The sequence below is a fragment of the Hyperolius riggenbachi genome, chromosome 9, assembly GCF_040937935.1.
Source record: "Hyperolius riggenbachi isolate aHypRig1 chromosome 9, aHypRig1.pri, whole genome shotgun sequence".
Taxonomy (NCBI): Eukaryota; Metazoa; Chordata; class Amphibia; order Anura; family Hyperoliidae; genus Hyperolius; species Hyperolius riggenbachi.
Genome location: NC_090654.1, coordinates 273,783,295 through 273,802,157, shown reverse-complemented (window position 1 = coordinate 273,802,157; position 18,863 = coordinate 273,783,295). Strand labels below are relative to the sequence as shown.

The following is an 18,863-nucleotide window of genomic DNA, read 5'->3' as shown; positions in this document are numbered from 1 at the left end:
TAAGGGATTATGATCTAAGCGTGCATAGCATACGTGGAATATAAATGTTACTGGTACAGACGGAAAATGCACTGTAAAGCTGAATACTTAGTGAACAATACAGGAAGATGAATTACATCTATGTCCCCCGCCGGGCGTTCCCCCGATCCATCTTCCTGCTGGTGGGTACACGCGATGGCACACAACAGGCGCGAACGAGCATTCAAACAATTGCAGGTTTTTGTGCCGGAGTCGTCGGGATTCTTAAAGATCAGATCCGCCATGGCAGTCGTTATTGCTGCACATTGCCAAACGTCCGTGTAAACGTGCCTATACCCACATTGCGAGATCACGAAAACGATCTTGGCTAAAATCGCTGCTCATTGGAAAAATCGTGTAGTGGGTACCGGCCTTTAGAAGGGGACATAATAAGCCTGCAGCATCACCATTAATCAGACTTACCTCTGTTCTCAGGTCGCCAACACTGATGGAGACTTGCGCCTCACTATAGTGAACGATACGATCTTGGAGAGGCCCCGAGCTCTGGCATTGGTTCCCAAGGAAGGGTGAGACATTAATATACTGCAACATTTACAGGGATCTTGAAAAATGTGTATTCATGGAAGTGGATCAGCCCCAAAGTCATACTGAGCCAATCTCCTATCGGGGTCCCAGCTGGAGTGGTTGATGTAAAAGCTTCTGACAGAATAATTGTAACCACAATGGGATCATTTCAATGAGGACAAAAAGCTAAAGCATGAGCCTAAAGAGGACCTGTAACCCTGGACTGAACTTCATCCCAATCAGTAGCTGATGCCGCCTTTCCCATGAGAAATCTTTGCCTTTTCTCTAATAGTGCATTAGGGGGCTCTGTATGGCTGATATTGTGGTGAAACCCCTTCCACAGTGTGATGTCATGACCATGGTAGTGACAGTTTACGATGTGTAAACCATGCTGCATTGTGAGAAATAACCTTATTCCAACTGCCAAGCAGCCACAATCTCTCCCTGTGCATATGTGTAATCTAGAAGAAAAACAAACTTTTAAGGTAGCCATACACTGGTCGATTCGTCATCAGATTTGACCAACAGATGGATCCCTCGCTGATCGAATCTGATCAGAGAGGGATCGTATGGCTGCCTTACTGCAAACAGATTGTGAACCGATTTCAGCCTGAAACCGTTCACAATCTGTGGTGGTGGTGGTGCTGCCGCCGCTCTCCCCCCTTCCCTCGCATACATTACCTGCTCCGCCGCCGTGACTCCCCCGGTCACCGCTGCTCCGTCTCCGCTCTGGTCTCTGTCCGGCATGCTTTACTTCTTCCTGCCCGGCAGGAAGTTTAAACAGTAGATCGCCCTCTACTGTTTAAACTTCCTGCCGTGCTAGAAGAAGTGAAGCATGCCGGACTTGGAGACCAGACCAGCACGGAGACGGAACAGCGGTGACCGGGGGCAGTCGTGCCGGCGGAGCAGGTAATGTATGAGGGCTCTATTGCGTCGGTCGTCGGGTACTTGAACGCCGCTAGCGACGCGCTCCCTACCCGCGGGCGATCGACTGTAATTTTCCGCACGGAGCGATCAACGGGATCGGACGAAATGGATCGAAATTTGGCGTGTTGCGGGAACGATGTGACAGCAGATTCGATCCCAGTGAATCGGCCTAGTGTATGGCCAGCTTTAGCCTATCACAATGTTAGTGGGTGTGGCTATAAAAATGGCAGTTTGTGCTGTCTATTTTTTTTTTTTTTTTTTTTTTTTCTTGTCAGCAGGTTGTAAAGATGATGTCCTGCAGGCTCATTGTGGATCACACCACATAAACAAATTACATGGCAAACATCAATCATTTTTTGATCTATCTTTTATTTTTTAACTTCTCACTTTGTCACGTATTGAATTTTTTTCCTCCTTTTCGCGAAAGTTCCTCTTTAATATGGGATAAAACTTTATATTACAGTAACTGGAAAAATGAAAGGAAGTCATCCAATAAGAAATTACTTCTTTAGCTTCCCTATCCTGTTGTTTTCAGGGTGCGTTTCCACTAGCACGAATTCGCATGCGTTCCCCACATGAAAATTCACATAACCAATTAAAGTGAATGAGCCGGTGTCCACTTGTGAGGAAAACGGAGCGTTTTCTTGTGCAGGAAAAATCTGCACAGCAGAGCCATCCGAATTCGGACACCGCACACACCGCATGCGATCCGCATACAATGTATTTAATAGGGAATTCGCATGGCGTTTTTGTATGCGAAATTTCATGCGAATTCGCATACGATTTCGCATGAAATCAATGAAAAAGCACACAGGCACTGCCATGGTTAAATTCGCACACAGCGTCATCCATGCAAAATCGTATGCGAAATCGCAGTAAAATTCGCATACAACCGCATGCAATTTCGCTCCTGCATGTGAATTCGTCCGCGGAGAATCCGCACTAGTGGAAACGCACCCTCAGTGTTCACTTTCAGATCTAGGAAAAATGTGGTCTGAAAAAAAAGAAACAAAGGAATAGAAAATTTCTGCTGGTTTCCTTCTCCGGTGTTTCTTTGTAATACCAAAAGTGACATAGTTACATACTCTAGTTATTTTGGTTGAAAAAAGACATACGTCCATCCAGTTCAACCAGTATAAAGTACAACACCAGCCTGCTCCCTCACATATCCCTGTTGATCCAGAGGAAGGCGAAAAAAAAACCCACAAGGCATGGTCCAATTAGCCCCAAAAGGGAAAAATTCCTTCCCGACTCCAGATGGCAATCAGATAAATCCCTGGATCAACATCATTAGGCATAACCTAGTAATTGTAGCCATGGATGTCTTTCAACGCAAGGAAAGCATCTAAGCCCCCTTTAAATGCAGGTATAGAGTTTGCCATAACGACTTCCTGTGGCAATGCATTCCACATCTTAATCACTCTTAGGCCACATACAGACATCAGACCATAGTCTTTGGAAAATGAAAGATCACAGACCAATCTTACCACCCCTTCCTGTAGTATAAGAGCCATACTCTACACAGTCTTTTCTATGGAGCTGAACTCCCCATCAGACAGAAATCTTTGCAAGATGCTGCACACACAGATGCTGTACAGACACAAAAGATCAGTATCTGCAACAGATCTGTTCCTGCCAAAAATCCATTCCTGCAAATTGCAATGATAGTCTGAGATCTGCAGATCATCATACACACATGATTTAACTGACATTCATCTGCAGATCAGATCCACCAGGATGGATTTTCAGATCTGCAGATCTGCAGATGAATGTCAGTTAAATCATGTGTGTATGATGATCTGCAGATCTCAGACTATCATTGCAATTTGCAGGAATGGATTTTTGGCAGGAACAGATCTTTTGCAGATACTGATCTTTTGTGTCTGTACAGCATCTGTGTGTGCAGCATCTTGCCAAGATTTTTGCCTGATGTGGAGTTCAGCTCCATAGAAAAGACTGTGTAGAGTATGGCTCTTATACTACAGGAAGGGTGGTAAGATTGGTCTGTGATCTTTCATTTTCCAAAGACTATGGTCTGATGTCTGTATGTGGCCTTACTGTAAAGAACCCTTTCCTAAATAAATGGCTAAAACGTTTTTCCTCCATGCGCAGATCATGTCCTCTAGTCCTTAGAGAAGGCCTAGGGACAAAAAGCTCATCCGCCAAGCTATTATATTGCCCTCTGATGTATTTATACATGTTAATTAGATCCCCTCTAAGGCGTCTTTTCTCTAGACTAAATAAACCCAGTTTATCTAACCTTTCTTGATAAGCGAGACCTTCCATCCCACGTATCAATTTTGTTGCTCGTCTCTGCACCTGCTCTAAAACTGCAATATCTTTTTTGTAATGTGGTGCCCAGAACTGAATTCCATATTCCAGATGTGGCCTTACTAGAGAGTTAAACAGGGGCAATATTATGCTAGCATCTTGAGTTTTTATTTCCCTTTTAATGCATCCCAAAATTTTGTTAGCTTTAGCTGCAGCGGCTTGGCATGGAGTACGATTATTTAACTTGTTGTCGATGAGTACTCCTAAGTCCTTCTCCAAGTTTGATGTCCCCAACTGTATCCCATTTATTTTGTATGGTGCTAGACCATTAGTACGTCCAAAATGCATGACTTTACATTTGTCAACATTGAATTTCATCTGCCATGTATGTGCCCATATAGCCATCCTATCCAGATCCTGTTGCAATATGACACTATCTTCCTGAGAGTTGATGATTCTGCACAATTTTGTATCATCTGCAAAAATAGCAACATTGCTCACTACTGCATCTACTAGGTCATTAATAAATAAATTGAAGAGCACTGGACCCAGAACAGACCCCTGTGGGACCCCACTGCTAACAGTCTCCCATTTTGAGTATGATCCATTGACCACAACTCTTTGTTTTCTGTCCATTAGCCAGTTCCCTATCCATGAACACAGACTCTTCCCCAGTCCTTGCATCCTCAACTTTTGCACCAGACTTTTGTGGGGAACAGTGTCGAAGGCCTTTGCAAAGTCCAAGTATATCACATCTACAGCATTCCCAATATCCATATTAGCATTCACTACCTCATAAAAGCTGAGCATGTTAGTCAAACAGGACTTGTCTTTAGTAAACCCATGTTGATGCTGAGAAATAAGATTATTTTCTACTATGAAGTCATCTTAGTAACCCCTCAAATAGTTTGCATACAACTGATGTTAAGCTTACAGGTCTATAATTTCCTGGATCAGATTTTTTGCCCTTCTTAAATAATGGGAAAACGTGGGCTGTACGCCAATCCACTGGGACTGTGCCAGTTGCAAGAGAGTCACAAAAGATAAGATAAAGGTTTATCTATAACTGAACTTAATTCCCTTAGGACCCAAGGATGCATGCCATCCGGGCCAGGTGCCTTGTCTATTTTTAATTTATTTAGTCTTGCCTTCACTTCTTCCTGCGTTAAGTATTTAATATTACAGTTAGAAGATTGAGACTCTTCCGCCTCTGTAGTTTGCAACAGTGCTGTTTCTTTTGTGAAGACAGAAGCAAAGAAAGCATTTAATAACTCTGCCTTACCTTGGTCATCCACCATTGAGTTCCCACCCTCATCCTTTAGGAGTCCTATACAGTCAACCTTTCTTTTTTTAGAGTTAATGTACTTGTAAAACTTTTTTGGGTTAGATTTGATATCCTTAGCGAATTGTTTTTCAGCTTCAATCTTTGCCTGCCTAATTTCTTTTTTACAATTTTTATTGCACTCCTTATAATTGCTTAGTGCAGCCTCGGTCCCCTCCTGTTTTAAGACCTTATAGGCATTCTTTTTCCTCTTCATTTTATCTTTAACCTTTCTATTCATCCATAGAGGCCTTTTTTATTCCTAGATATTTTGTTTCCATATGGGATATACATACTACAATATTGATTGAGTATAAGTTTAAAAGCTTGCCATTTCCCTTCAGTGTCTTCCCCTTGTAGTACATTATCCCAGTTCACCAGACTTAGTGCCTGCCTAATTTGATTGAACTTTGCTTTTCTAAAATTCATAGTTTTTTAGTGGTCCCGCTGCCCGGTGGCCTATCAGTCACCAGATCAAACGTTATCATGTTGTGATCACTATTTCCCAAATGTTCTTGAACCTGCACATTTGATACATTTATCTGGTCTATTTTTTATTTTTTTTTCAACACAGCTCAGTGTTAATTTTCCTCCCTACTGCCACAGTTTTACTGTCCTTCCCTTGGCCAACATCACCTAGTCATAGACAACGCCCAATACACCTTTAAAAGGAATACTAATATCACTCTTTGATCCATGGTCACCGCTTGATCCATTGGTAGTCACCGAAGCCAAATAAAATGAATGCTTTTAACTTTTATTAATGTTAATCACTATAGCTAGTGCTAAAACGCTGCATCCCTGCGGCAAAATGAGGGGTATATACCCCCCAAATCCCCTGTGCAAAATCCACAACTTTCTTGGTCGTGGATTTTGCTTCCCGGGGAGGCAGAGCTATGAGCTGCAGCTCTGCCTCCATGTGCGTCAGTTTTCCCGCGGATCTCCGCCTCTCCCCGCCTCTCTCAGTGAAGGAAGATTGAGAGGGGCGGGGAGAGGCGGCGATCAGTGGGGATAGACACGCGAAGAGGCAGAGCTACAGCCCTAAGCTCTGCCTCAATCAGGAAGCACTCCCCGCATGTAGCACAGGGGATTTGGGGGGTATAAACCCCCCGTTTTGCTGTATACTCGGCTAGTAGAGAAACCTCAAAGCATTCTAAGAATTTACTGGCGACTGAGCTCAAATGTAGTACACAATCTCATAAAGGATAATGCTATTGCAGCTGCTAAAAGCTTAATCCAGACTGAAGGATCCACAGTTAAAAGCGCTAAGGTTTGTCGGCTTTGGTGTCTGTTCATTGCTTGAAAATAATTTAGAAAAAGGAAGCGTGTGTTATGCTGATGTGCTGTGTTATCAGGCTGATGTTTTGGACTGACTGGGGCGACATGCGTCACGGGATCTACAAGAGCGAGATGGATGGCTCCTCAGCGAAGCAAATCGTCTCTGATGGAATTAAATGGCCAAATGGGATTGCTGTGGATGACTCCTGGATCTACTGGACTGAGGCCTACATGGATCGAATAGAGAGGATCGACTTCAATGGGCAACAGCGGATGGTCATTCTGGACAGTCTTCCCCACCCGTATGCCATAGCGGTGTTCAAGGTATGTCTGTGTCAGGGTGTGTTGGCTACAACCTCATCAGTCTCATCACAATTTTTGCTGATTGCTGCTAGGTGCATTATGTAGATATATATATATATATATACATATATATACATAGACCACAGGTGTCAAACACAAGGCTTACGGGCCGAACACGGCCCTCCTTGCCATTTTATGTGGCCCTTAAGAGCTTCAAATGTACATCATTGTAGGCAGTACAAAAATGACCGCACGCTGCCTTTCCAACGAGAGGAGCGGCGACAGTGTTTCTGGTTAAAAGATTATCAGTTTGAAGTGGGGTGCAGAAACAACCTATGGGTCCCTCTTGGGGGCTTACCCTCCAATATAGCTTTTCTGGGGGTCTAGAGTGGGCCAAACATAATGCAAAGTGGGAAAACCACCTGAGGGCCAAATCTATTGGCTCTCAGGGCCAGATTTGCCCCACAGGCCAGAGATTGACATGTATGACTTATGAAAAAGACTGTGGGGGAAGTGAAGGCTGGAATCCTGCCTTGGGCCACATTCCATCTTGATCTTTTTATGCCGAAGCCGCACTGGGGCAGGTAAGTATTAAACTGCTTCACTGCGCTACTCTGAAGAAGGGGGGAGAACGGCATCTCTCGCTATAGTTACCCCACTTAGTTGGAGACTGTCCAATTGTTAAATCTTAATAAACAATTTGGTTCGCGACTTGGTTTTAGATTTTTTACATTACGTGATTGCGTTTAACACCCTTGACATAGACCTATAAAATTTTTCCACAGGAAAGGCATTGTACACATGCTCTGCTGCAGCTACTCTACATGAGGAGGGCAAGAGATCTAGTGTTCAGTATAGAGGGGGGCGCATTGATGTAAGGGGGACATTATACAAACTCTTCGCTGCATAAATGGGGAAAGACGCTGCAGCTGCCCTGTATGAAGAGGTAGAGCTATAACAGGCAGTATGGAGGGGGACTCATGGATGGAGGGGGAACTGCCTTCTCCTCCAACTCCCCTACACCCCCCCCCCCAAATGTCTGTGTCTGTTCTGTATTTCCCTCTGCTCCCATAGAAAGTCCCATAGAAATTGCTATAGGACTGCAAAGAAAATGACCGCCGGAGAAAAAAAAGATGTCCTTGAATAAGGATGCCAGCGGCCATTTTTTTTGTACTCCTACAGTAATTACTATAGGGGACTATAAGCAATTGGAGGGGGTGGCAGAGCGAAGAGGCAAAGTGACTCCTGAATGCGGCTCCACAGCGGCTCAGCGGGCTGAATGCGGCTCAGCGGGCTGCATTTGTCCCACGGGCCTGACTTTGGACATGCCTGCTCTAGAGCCTTCCCAGTCTTCTCTCGGTCTCTTTGTTCCCCTGCGGTCTCCCATTTAAATGTCCCGCCAGATGCATCTTCAGGTCTGTTCAGAAGGCTTTGGAAGTAGTGTTGTCAACCTCGGAAATACATTTTTACTGACAAAGCATAAAAAATTTACGGACAGAACACTGTTTTTTACTGACATCTAATATTACTGAAATTTAAATGAAAGATATCACACACGCGCCCCACGGGCATTACACTGGCAACCACGTGGGCTGCAAATGAGGAAGAAGAGAGCAGTGGTGGACACCGGACAGATAAAGTATTAATGCACTGCATCTGGGGGGGGGGGGGGGGGGTGCGGGGGACGCATTGATGCATTTACATTTGGGGGATGCGACCGGGGGTCTCATCATGTTTGTCCTCCATTATCGCAGCCCTTGGTGCTGCATGCACCCGATCGAGCATGCCAACCTGAGATTTTCCAGCATGTCCGATTGATACATGCGATCGATACATGCGATCGATACATGCAACTAAATTTGGGCCGAAATTGGTTTGATTGTATAGGCATGCTTTTGGTGGCACCAATTTTTATCATCTCAATAATAATTGTCTTATCTGACGATCGATTGGCCAACAAGTCTACAGATGTATGGCCACCTTTAGCTAGAGCAGTGTACATTCCAGAGTGATACATGAACCCATAAGCAATAAGTGCTGTGATCTTCTGGGAAAGAGGTTTTTTTTTTACTGACACCACAAAGTTTTTCATGGACAGACAGCCAAGATTTGTTGACTTTTTTTACTGACTCCGTAAATTTACTGATGGTTGGCAACACTGTTTGGAAGTACTCTGAGTACTTCCGCAGCTGAGTCTCGATACTGCGCACTTGCGAGTCCGCGCTCATGCATGCACAGTACATAACTGGTGCACTAGCTCAGATACTTAACAATACAGTTCGAAGTCTTTTTTTTAATTTAGGGTGTCAACTCCCTTTAAAGAGGCCCTGCAGTGACATGTAGTAGCGTGCAGTAAATAATTTAGGACAACCATTTTTACAGAAACCATTCCTATATCTATGTATTGCTGTATATCTATGTAACCCCCCTCTTTCAATGAGGTTTATTGTATTCGCCACCTCTAAGATAGCAGATTTCCTGTGTGTGTGCTGATCACCTGTTCCTCCTGATGGCAGAATGACATCTACTGGGATGACTGGTCGCAGTTGAGCATCTTCAGGGCCTCGAAGTATAATGGCGCCCGGGGAGAGGTTCTCATTGGCCGTTTGTCAGGTGTTATGGATATGAAGATCTTTTATAAAGGAAAATGGACAGGTAGGTGGAAGCAATGCAGTCAACACAGGTGCATTTATATGACTACTGCAAAACAATTGTTACTAAAAAGCATACCAGAAGTGACATAAACATAGTACTAGCCCTACTAAGAAATTATCTGAAGTCTCTTTGAGCATGTTGGAGATGTGATATTTTTTTTAATTGGCTCTTAGGAGAAAACGCTTGCTTATCCAACCCCTGTAGCCTCCTATGTCTGCCCAAAGCCAACCAGAGCCGAGCTTGCCGGTGTCCAGATGGAGGCAAGGAACAGGTGTCGCCGAGTGGGGAGGTGCTGTGTGATTGCCCGCATGGCTACCAGCTGAAGAACAAGACCTGCGTGAAACAGGGTGAGTATAGATGCCTGGCTCTGCACGATCCTTCAGCTAAAAACATTATTATTCATAGCACAAAAAAAATATTGAGAAGCATAGATACATGATACAATCAAATCTCTATACAATCAAGACATCCAGCTATATAAAAACAGACATTGTTGTTTTTTGAGACATCACCAAAACTAGCACACATTCAGATGATAAATTACATCAGAATCGGAAACAATCGGCTGTATCTGCCCTTGCAATCTTACAATCTAGAGCAGGGGTCAGGAACCTTTTTGGCTGAGAGAACCATAAACGCCACAGATTTTAAAATATGCATTTCCATGAGAGCCATACAGTGTTTCAAACAGGGACAGTGCACATGTGCAGCAGAGGGCTCCCTTCCCTGTTGCCATGGTGATGTGTATACAGTTGATCTTCAGGGCAGCAGAAGTGTCAGACATATCTTCAGCTTCTCTTGGGTTTCAGCAATTTCCCCGAGAGCCAGACAGGAGAAATACCAACAGCTTGCACAGTTAGCTGGTTTGGAGGTTGATTCACTTTGTAGGACGAGATCCCTGCACTTTGATTGGCCCAATAGGCTGTCTGTCACTTGACAAGCAGCCTATTGGGCCAAAGTGGGGGGAATCTCGTCCTACAAAGTCCCTGGACCTGACAGGGTCCAGGGTGGGACAATTGGAGCAGCTGTTAGTTTTGGGTGGAGGGCGAGTAAGTTAGTAGTGCATGCTACAGCAGTAGCGTGCCTTCTTTGAAAATGTTACTTGCTCTGTTACACCAAGCTGCGCTGCCTGAGCAGTGTAGTTTAGTGAATCTACCCCTAACTGTGAGCCAGATGTAGACATCAAGAGTCACATCTGGCTCCCGAGCCATATGTTCCCTACCCCTGGTCTTGAGGGTAGTGGTGTGGAGACATTAGGGTAGGAGACACAGGGGTTAGCTGATGAGGCAGTGAATCTCCAATGCTACCTCTAGCAAAATATAGGCGTGTCTGAACAGGTGTGTTTTGAGAGTACGATTTGAAGGTTTCTAGGTTCGGAGCATGATGGACAGGCTGTGGGAGAGAGTTCCAAAGGAAAGGTGAGGGAAGTCCTGGATGTGGGAGCGAGAGCAGGAGGTGACTAACCTAGAATACTAGAGGGTCTCCTGGGAGGAGCTAAGGTTCCGTGTGGGATGGTATCTGGTGGTTAATGAGGAAATGTATGGAGGTGCCAACTTTGTACAATAAGATGAGTTTATTGTACTTTTAAAGTGGATCCGAGGTGAACTTTGACTCTTTGCATAATTGTGTTCCTTTCCTATATGTTTTATAGGGCATTCCTCAAGCCAAATACTTTTTTGTTTTTGTTTTAATACTCTTAATTCCCTATAAACTAAACAAGCCACGCCCACATGTATTTAGAGAGCCTTGGCAGTAGCAAGGGCTCATGGGCGCTCAGTCTGGGGAGGAGGAGGTGTTACTAGCCATTGATTTCAGAGGCAGAGGGGAGGAGGGGGGATTAGGTTTTTTTCACAGGCTGAATGTTCAAGATACAGATAAGCCTGCCTCTGTGTAATGTTTACAAACAACATGGCTGCTGTCATTGTATCACAGGAAGAAATAATTCTTTTCTATTAAAGCTATTTGCATCTAGATTTGCTGTGTAAACTATCTAAACTTTAGATAAGATATATATAGACAAGTTACTTGTTATAGTTAGTTTTTCTCTCTCGGATCCGCTTTAATAAAGTATACACCCAGTCATTGAAATACCGCAGTAATACTTAGTGTGGCTCACCTGGAATCAAATAGCCAATTATTACCTATAATGTTCTTCTTGTTCCCTGTTATTTGAAGCCTCATCATGTTTTTATGGCTCATAGATCGAGTCCACTGTACTCATTAGTGTGGAGCTACAGTAAAAACATTCTCCAACAGTGGTTTAAAGGGGAATAACATCCAAAAATAAAAAATGGCAAAAATAGTGCCCCGAAATATATGTAAATCACTTTTTCTTTTCTAAACTGGATCCCTATATGTCCCCTTTTTTTCTTTTCAACTAGTTCAGGTTTCTTTCTTTTTTTTTTTTTTTTTTTTTTTTTTAAAGCTCAAGTAACAGACATGTAAATGACAGGAAAATTCCCGTTTCGAATGAGATGAGGACACTATGGACAGCCCCCCCCCCCCCCTTTTCTGTTTTAAGATTATGGGATGTTTGCTATGGCAGCAGGGAGGAAAGATTAACACTGAGCTGGAAAGAAAAGGGAGTAGCGATGTCACTTTTGGCATCAGAGTAACAGTAAAGATGGAAACCAGCAGAAATATATATATATATATATATATATATATATATATATATATATATATATATATATATATATATATATATATATATATATATATATATATATATATATATATATATATATATATATATATATATATATATACACCACATTTCTACTAAATCTGACAATGAGCACTTAAACCAGCAAGATAGGTAGGCTATATAAATTCTTATTGAATTATTTTTTTCCGTTAATATGGAGTGTTATCCCACAGCTATCCAAAGGACAGGATTCTTGCCAGTTACATAAATCTTTTCCTGTGCTTTTCTCCCACCAGAAAACACGTGTCTGCCCAGCCAGTACCGCTGCAGTAACGGCAACTGTATCAACAGCATCTGGCAGTGTGACAATGACAACGACTGCGGAGACATGAGCGATGAGAAAGAGTGCCGTAAGTTACTTCCTCCTCCTTCCTGGCGAGATCATCATTTACCCTTGTTAAAGTGCCCATACATTAGTTGACTTGGCTGCCAATCGACCATCCAATTTGATAATTATTGAATTAGATGTAAATAGGTGCTGCCTTAACCTCCCTGGCTGTATGATATGTGCGCCGCGGGAGGGTTTTTTTAAAAAAAAAATTTCAGCATATAGCTAGCCTAGCTCTAGGAAATGCCCATAAGGAAATCCCGGTCTGAACGGGATTTCCTTGAGGGCTTCCCCCGTCGCCATGGCGACGAACGGAGTGACGTCATCGACGTTATGACGTCACAGGGAATCCCGATCCACCCTATAGCGCAGCCTGGCGGCGATTGGCCATGCTGCGCTAGGGGAATGCGGGGAGGGGGGCTGTACCGCGGCGCGGGGGCGGTGGCAATCAGACCAAACACGCAGCTAGCAAAGTGCTAGCTGTGTGTTTGAAAAAAAAATATGTAAATCTTCCCAGCAGGGCCTGAGCGGCACCCTCCGGCGGCTTACCTCGTGTCACACACGGGGTTACCGCCAAGGAGGGTAAAGGAAACCTCAGCCAAATAATGCTGCCCCATGATATACTTACCCAGGGTGTCCTCCAGCCCCTTGCAGCTGACATGTCATACGCAGCATCTCTGCTCGCAGCTGCCGGCCCAGGATCCCCGCCAGTGCAGTCTGACCTCCTCTACTGCACCTGCGTGAGTGCCGCTGTCTATCAAGTCCACGTTGTCCGCAGTGCACTGCGCAGGCGCAGTGGTTCTGCACGGTACACTGCGAACAACGTGGGCTTGATTGACAGCGGCGCTTGCGCAGGCACCTTAGAGGACGATCTCGAGGTCGGCATCTGCCCCAGCGGGGACCCCAGTCCAGAGGCTGCAAGCGGAGATGCTGCGTGGGACATGTCGGCTGCAAGGGGCTGGAGGAAGCCCCGGGTAAGTATATCATGGGGGTGGCATTATTTGGCAGACAACTCCTTTAAGCATGCCCGTTCGATATAGTGATAATCTGATCTAGTAAACGATTTGGCCACGTCCCTTGAAGTTTTCTATAAAGCGATTGTACTCTATAAGCGTTTTATGCTTGTTGGAGCTCCTTCACACCTCCCAAGTGAGGATAAATTATATATTTTTTTTATTATGATTTTGTTTTATCTGTTTTCAGCAACAACCTCCTGTGACCCGGACTCTCTGTTCAGATGTCACGAATCGGGGACCTGCATCCCCTTGTCCTATAAATGTGACCTGGAGGACGATTGTGGCGATAACAGTGATGAGAGCCACTGTGGTAGGTGTCCTTTTTCTGTTATAACTATCCATTGCATTGTAGCAAGTGCAGTCATTTGAAAAAGAATGGGAACCCCTCTGTGCCGGCATAATAATCTACTCTACTTTCAACAGCAAAGAGACCTAACCTGAGAAAGATATTGATTTTGCCTTTTAAAATAATACCAGTTGCCTGACTCTTCTACTGATACTGTGTCTCTAATACTTTCAGCCACACAGCCCCTCAACAAGCATGCAGCAGATCAGGTGCTCTGACTGAAGTCAGACTGGATTAGCTGCATGCCTGTTTCAGGTGTGTGATTCAGACACTACTGCAGCCAAAGAGATCCGCAGGGCTGTCAGGCAACCAGTATTGTTTAAAAGGAAACCTCCATATCCCTCTCAGTTGAGGTTGCCATACAGCTAGCGATTTTGACAACCGATCAACCAAGAGACAGATCTTTCTCTGATTGAATCTGATCAGAGAAAGATCTGTTGGCTGCCATAAATCTCAGGCTGATGCTAGATCTATTTCGGCATGAAATCTTTAGAGAATCAGCCTTGTGACGCCACCTCGCTGCCCCGGCCACTGTCCCCCTAATATTTTATGTACCCCCCTCCCGATGCACATGCAGTTATACTTTACCTGTCCCCGTCCGCATTGTGCTTCCTCATTTGCGCCCCCGTGTGGTTGCTGGCATTATGGCACGTGGGGAGCTTCTGTGATATCATACACACGCCTCATGTACTATATGCCGGTTGTCACACAGGGTCAGAGTGTGGAAATAGGGCACAGATTTCCTTGTGGTCAGCGTGACAGACAAAGTTTAACTGCATAGGCACTGTGGGGCGGGCAATGGCCAGGGGTTTCTGTTGCGTTAGTCATTTGCGATTTTTCCCATGCTGTTATCAACACGCACACGATTGAGCATGTCGGCCCATGAAGAGTACTTGCCATTTATTGTAATAATATTCATGCAGCCTTTGTTATGTTGCTCGGTAGTGACCATTTAAATAGTATTACAGTTCATTCCTATCAAAATCTGTCCAACCTACATTTCGGATCTTCCTCAGAGGTACACACCTAGCCGCTCACTCCGCTCTTCCAATGAACTTCGCCTAACCGCCCCCCGCATCACCCAGTCCCATGCACGCCTCCAGGACTTCTCAAGAGCTGCTCCAACACTATGGAACTCCCTACCTCCACCCATTAGGGCAGCCCCCTTCTTCAGCATCTTCAAGAAAGCCTTCAAAACTCACCTTTTCACTCTGGCCTACTACCCCTCACAATTGCTCTAAACCCGTTGAACTCTGGTCCCCTACCTCTCGTTTCCTTACCTCTCCCTCTAGATTGTAAGCCTTTGGGCAGGGTCCTCCTCCTTTTGTGTCCTGCCTGATCATGCACCTCCATTACTGTGCACCCATGCTAGGCATCTGAGTGAACCTAACTTGCCTAATCTCTATGCTCCCCTCCAGTGACTGACTAAGCATTACCTTGTACTCATACTGTGCTGTGTGATCTGGTCTTTCTTGTATTCCTGTATTGTAATTTTGCTGTATGTCACCCCTAAATATTATATGTATCCCTATTTATTGTGCAGCGCTGCGTAAAATGTTGGCGCTTTATAAATACAATAAATAAATATCTTAATGGCGCTAGCTTATAAGAATTCCATAAAGCTTAGTCTGGCAAAGAATAGCTCCTTGGCAAGCAGCTGTCACCCCAGCTATCTGCCTAGCTTGTCTATGCCTAGAAACGGCCCTGAATATATTTTTTTCATAGACTTGCCTTTCTGATTGTGCTTTGGAAAATTGTCTGTATACTAGAAGAATGTTTTCTGTGTGTGCTTTAGAGGCTCATCAGTGCAAAGAGCACGAGTTCAACTGCAGCTCGGGGATGTGTATCCGCCAGTCCTGGGTGTGTGACGGTGACAACGACTGCAGGGACTGGTCTGATGAAGCCAACTGTACAGGTACCTCCTTCAAACTTGCATCGGAGTCGTCTTTTATGCTCTTGTTCATTGTTACAAAAATTATATCCTAACTAGGAACGCTCTTTCGGATTTCGGGGAATTAACAAATTCTGCATTTCCAATCAGAAATCTTGATTTCCGCAGAAATACAATTTTACTGTAATTTTAGTCCAGTCTCAGATTTCTGAAGCTATCGGCCAATCGGAGAATGCAGAAGCAACTCAGAAGTATTTGGCCAATCAGGGAATGCTAAAAATTACAAAAGAAAAAGACTCCTTGGAAAATGTAAATCCACGGAATCGGTAATTGGCATTGGCGGAAATTCGAATTTCCGCACAATCATAAATCGGCATTTCTGACCAGCCTTAATCAGAACTATGTTTTAAATTTAAAGGATACCTGTAGCCGCACAAAATCAAACGGTTACAGACTCGCCTAATGCTGGGTACACATGATGCGTTTCCGCATCGAATGCACCGCTCGATTCGATTAGTTCCGAGCGCATTTCGATTATTTTTAGGTCAAATGCCATGTAAAGTATGGCAAATCGACCCAACTATCCATCGAAACGCGAATCGGACATGTCGGAAATAATCGAATCGACGCAAATCGATCGGCGCATCGAACGCGGAAACGCATCGTGTGTACCCAGCATTGGAGGGGTGAAGGTTCTGGATCTGATGGAGCGTTCCCGGGCCTCTCTTGGTCTCCCGTTTCCCCGCTGTTCCCGTTCAGTTTTCTTGCCAGCTGCATCTTTGGGTCTCATTGGAAGGCTACGGAAGTACTTGGGTCTCCGCATACTTCGAAAGTCAATCGGTACTACGTCCCTTGCTACCGTGCACTCCTTGTAAGTTGATTGCTGTTAAGCATGGGGAAACGTGGATATTTATTTACTTACAGACTGCTCTGGATTTGGGCATTACACCATGAACTTGGATTTTTTTTTTCAATGTGCCTTTAAAGTGCTTATAACAGTTACAATACTGTAACATTGAACAACAAAAAATGTGATATAGAAAAACAGTATTATATATTTTGTACATGAAGCAACTTTGTATCTCTGAAACTCGAGTTAATTGTAAATAGGGGACTATCTGTTCAAAGCATGTGGTAGAAAAAAGGATGGGATGAGGCTGGGAGCCCAATCTGGTGCAGTATTGTAAAACGGTGGGTAACGATAACTGTATAGGGGTCCGATATACTCACAATGGTGGGTTGCAGAAGGCAACCACTCAGTTTTGCATGTGGGGAAGTACCGTTCCCACTCGGCCTTGTGTCCGGGTATTGATGGTCACTGCTCCTTGAAAAGGGTCCACCTTCCGGGGTGGTGACCCCAAGATCGGGGTAAGACATAGATAGGAGGGGGTAAGAGGCGCCCTGAGTACTCGTGACACGGTATAGATCTTATACTTAATGAGGTAGGCACTTTTGGATCTTTATGTATAATTATATAAAATAAACAATATAAGGTAAAATAAGGTCCTGCCTGAAGTAGACCATCGATAAGGTAAAAACGTAAACTTTATTGGCACTATCTTTTCAAAGCAAACCCTGATCTGTTATTGGAGACACAAGCCCCTCCCCCTTTCATTAAGACTTTATAGATGGCCGCCTAAGTAATCTGTCTCGCGATTGACTTGTATGTTGTGTCTCCAGCTATCTCGCATACGTGTGAGCCCTCCAGCTTCCAGTGCCATGACAGCCACTGCATCCCTCAGAGATGGGTGTGTGATGGAGACACAGACTGCCAGGATGGCTCTGATGAAGATCACAGCATCTGCGGTAAGCCACATGGGCCTTCTGGGAGCGGGGAACGTGTGACTTGCCATTATGTCTTCTTCCATTGTCCCTCTTCTCTTTATCTCCTTGCTTACACTTTTGTTTAGACTGTTTCTCTTAAAGCAGATCCGAGATAAAAAACTAACTATAACAAGTAACTTGTCTATATATCTTATCTAAAGTTTAGATAGTTTACACAACAAATCTAGCTGCAAACAGCTTTAATAGAATATGATTATTTCTTCCTGTGATACAATGACAGCAGCCATGTTTGTAAACATTACACAGAGGCAGGCTTATCTGTATCTTGAGCAAAAAAACCTAACCCCCCCCCCCCCTCCCCTCTGCCTCTGAAATCTCTGGCTAGTAATACCTCCTCCTGCCCAGACTGAGCTCCCATGAGCCCTTGCTACTCTCTGAAAGTGCCTTGGCTCTCTTGAAAACCTGTGGGCGTGGCTTGTTTAGTTTATAGGGAAATACAGTATTAAAACAAAAAAGTGTTTGGCTTGAGGAATGCCCTATAAGCTATAGGAAAGGAACCCAATTATGTGTAAAAGTTCATCTCGGATCCACTTTAAGGTGGCCAAACATCAGGCGACTTGGCAGCCAGTTGACCATCCGATTCGATTACCTTGCATCTTGCAGCATGTCCGACCAATTAATTCGACCAATTTTGGCCTGAAATTGGTGATCGTCGTCCGGGCATGCTCTTGGCGGCACCAGTTTTCATCCACTCCGATAATCAGATGGTCGATTGACCGCTCAGTTGACCTGACGTATGGCCACCTTTAGTTTACAGTACCTGAAGTTCTACTATAGCCTCGTTTACTATAATGGTTATACTGTAAACCATCATTCTCTCTTTTTGGTTATTTATCATTATCTGACTTTAGGGGGAGGCTTTTTCTTGGAATAGTTTACAGTTCTTGCTTACATGTAGCCGTGTTTAATATTCAGGGATTCCTCATTGATGGGGCTGATGTGATAATGGATAAAGGATGAGTGTATTATTTGAGAGCAGGGCAAAAAGATTGTAGTATTTTGTAGGCGTGGCAAGCAAAAAGTTGCAGGAAATTTGGGCGCACCATGCGCCGCCATAGGCTGTAATGCGAATTATGGTTATAGCGGTGCTCAGTAATTTGGGCACAATCGAAAGAGCCCGAATTACTATAAAAGCAGCATAAATTGGCCATGAATTACGTCTTTCCCGAGTCCTTGGTGGGCTGGACAGGGAATACTAATTGATGCCGCCAGAGCTTTCTCAGGAGCAGGGAGAGAACTTTTTTCGGCTTTACCCGTGGCCCAGTTTCCTGGCGGCTTAATTGCTTGTATACTTTTGTAGGTTGTGCCTAAGGTGGGGTACTGTGGATGCAGGGTCGGTTCTAGTGACAATGGGGCCCCAGGGCAAAATTAGTCTGGGAGCCCCCAACAAAAAAAAACCCTGAACAAAAAGCGGAATTACGTGTCCTTTGTT

General features: G+C 44.4%; 1 protein-coding gene across 1 annotated transcript in view; it reads left to right on the top strand.

Moving 5' to 3' along the window:
- The window catches only part of SORL1 (sortilin related receptor 1), a 184,660-nt gene that overhangs the window by 100,404 nt on the left and 65,393 nt on the right, over positions 1-18,863 (top strand). Inside the window, exons 19-26 of the mRNA XM_068254599.1 lie at positions 454-545; positions 6,418-6,664; positions 9,160-9,298; positions 9,472-9,645; positions 12,242-12,355; positions 13,537-13,659; positions 15,491-15,610; positions 17,267-17,392. Of these exons, the coding sequence (XP_068110700.1) occupies positions 454-545; positions 6,418-6,664; positions 9,160-9,298; positions 9,472-9,645; positions 12,242-12,355; positions 13,537-13,659; positions 15,491-15,610; positions 17,267-17,392 (1,135 nt within the window). The remainder of the gene's footprint in view (positions 1-453; positions 546-6,417; positions 6,665-9,159; positions 9,299-9,471; positions 9,646-12,241; positions 12,356-13,536; positions 13,660-15,490; positions 15,611-17,266; positions 17,393-18,863) is intronic.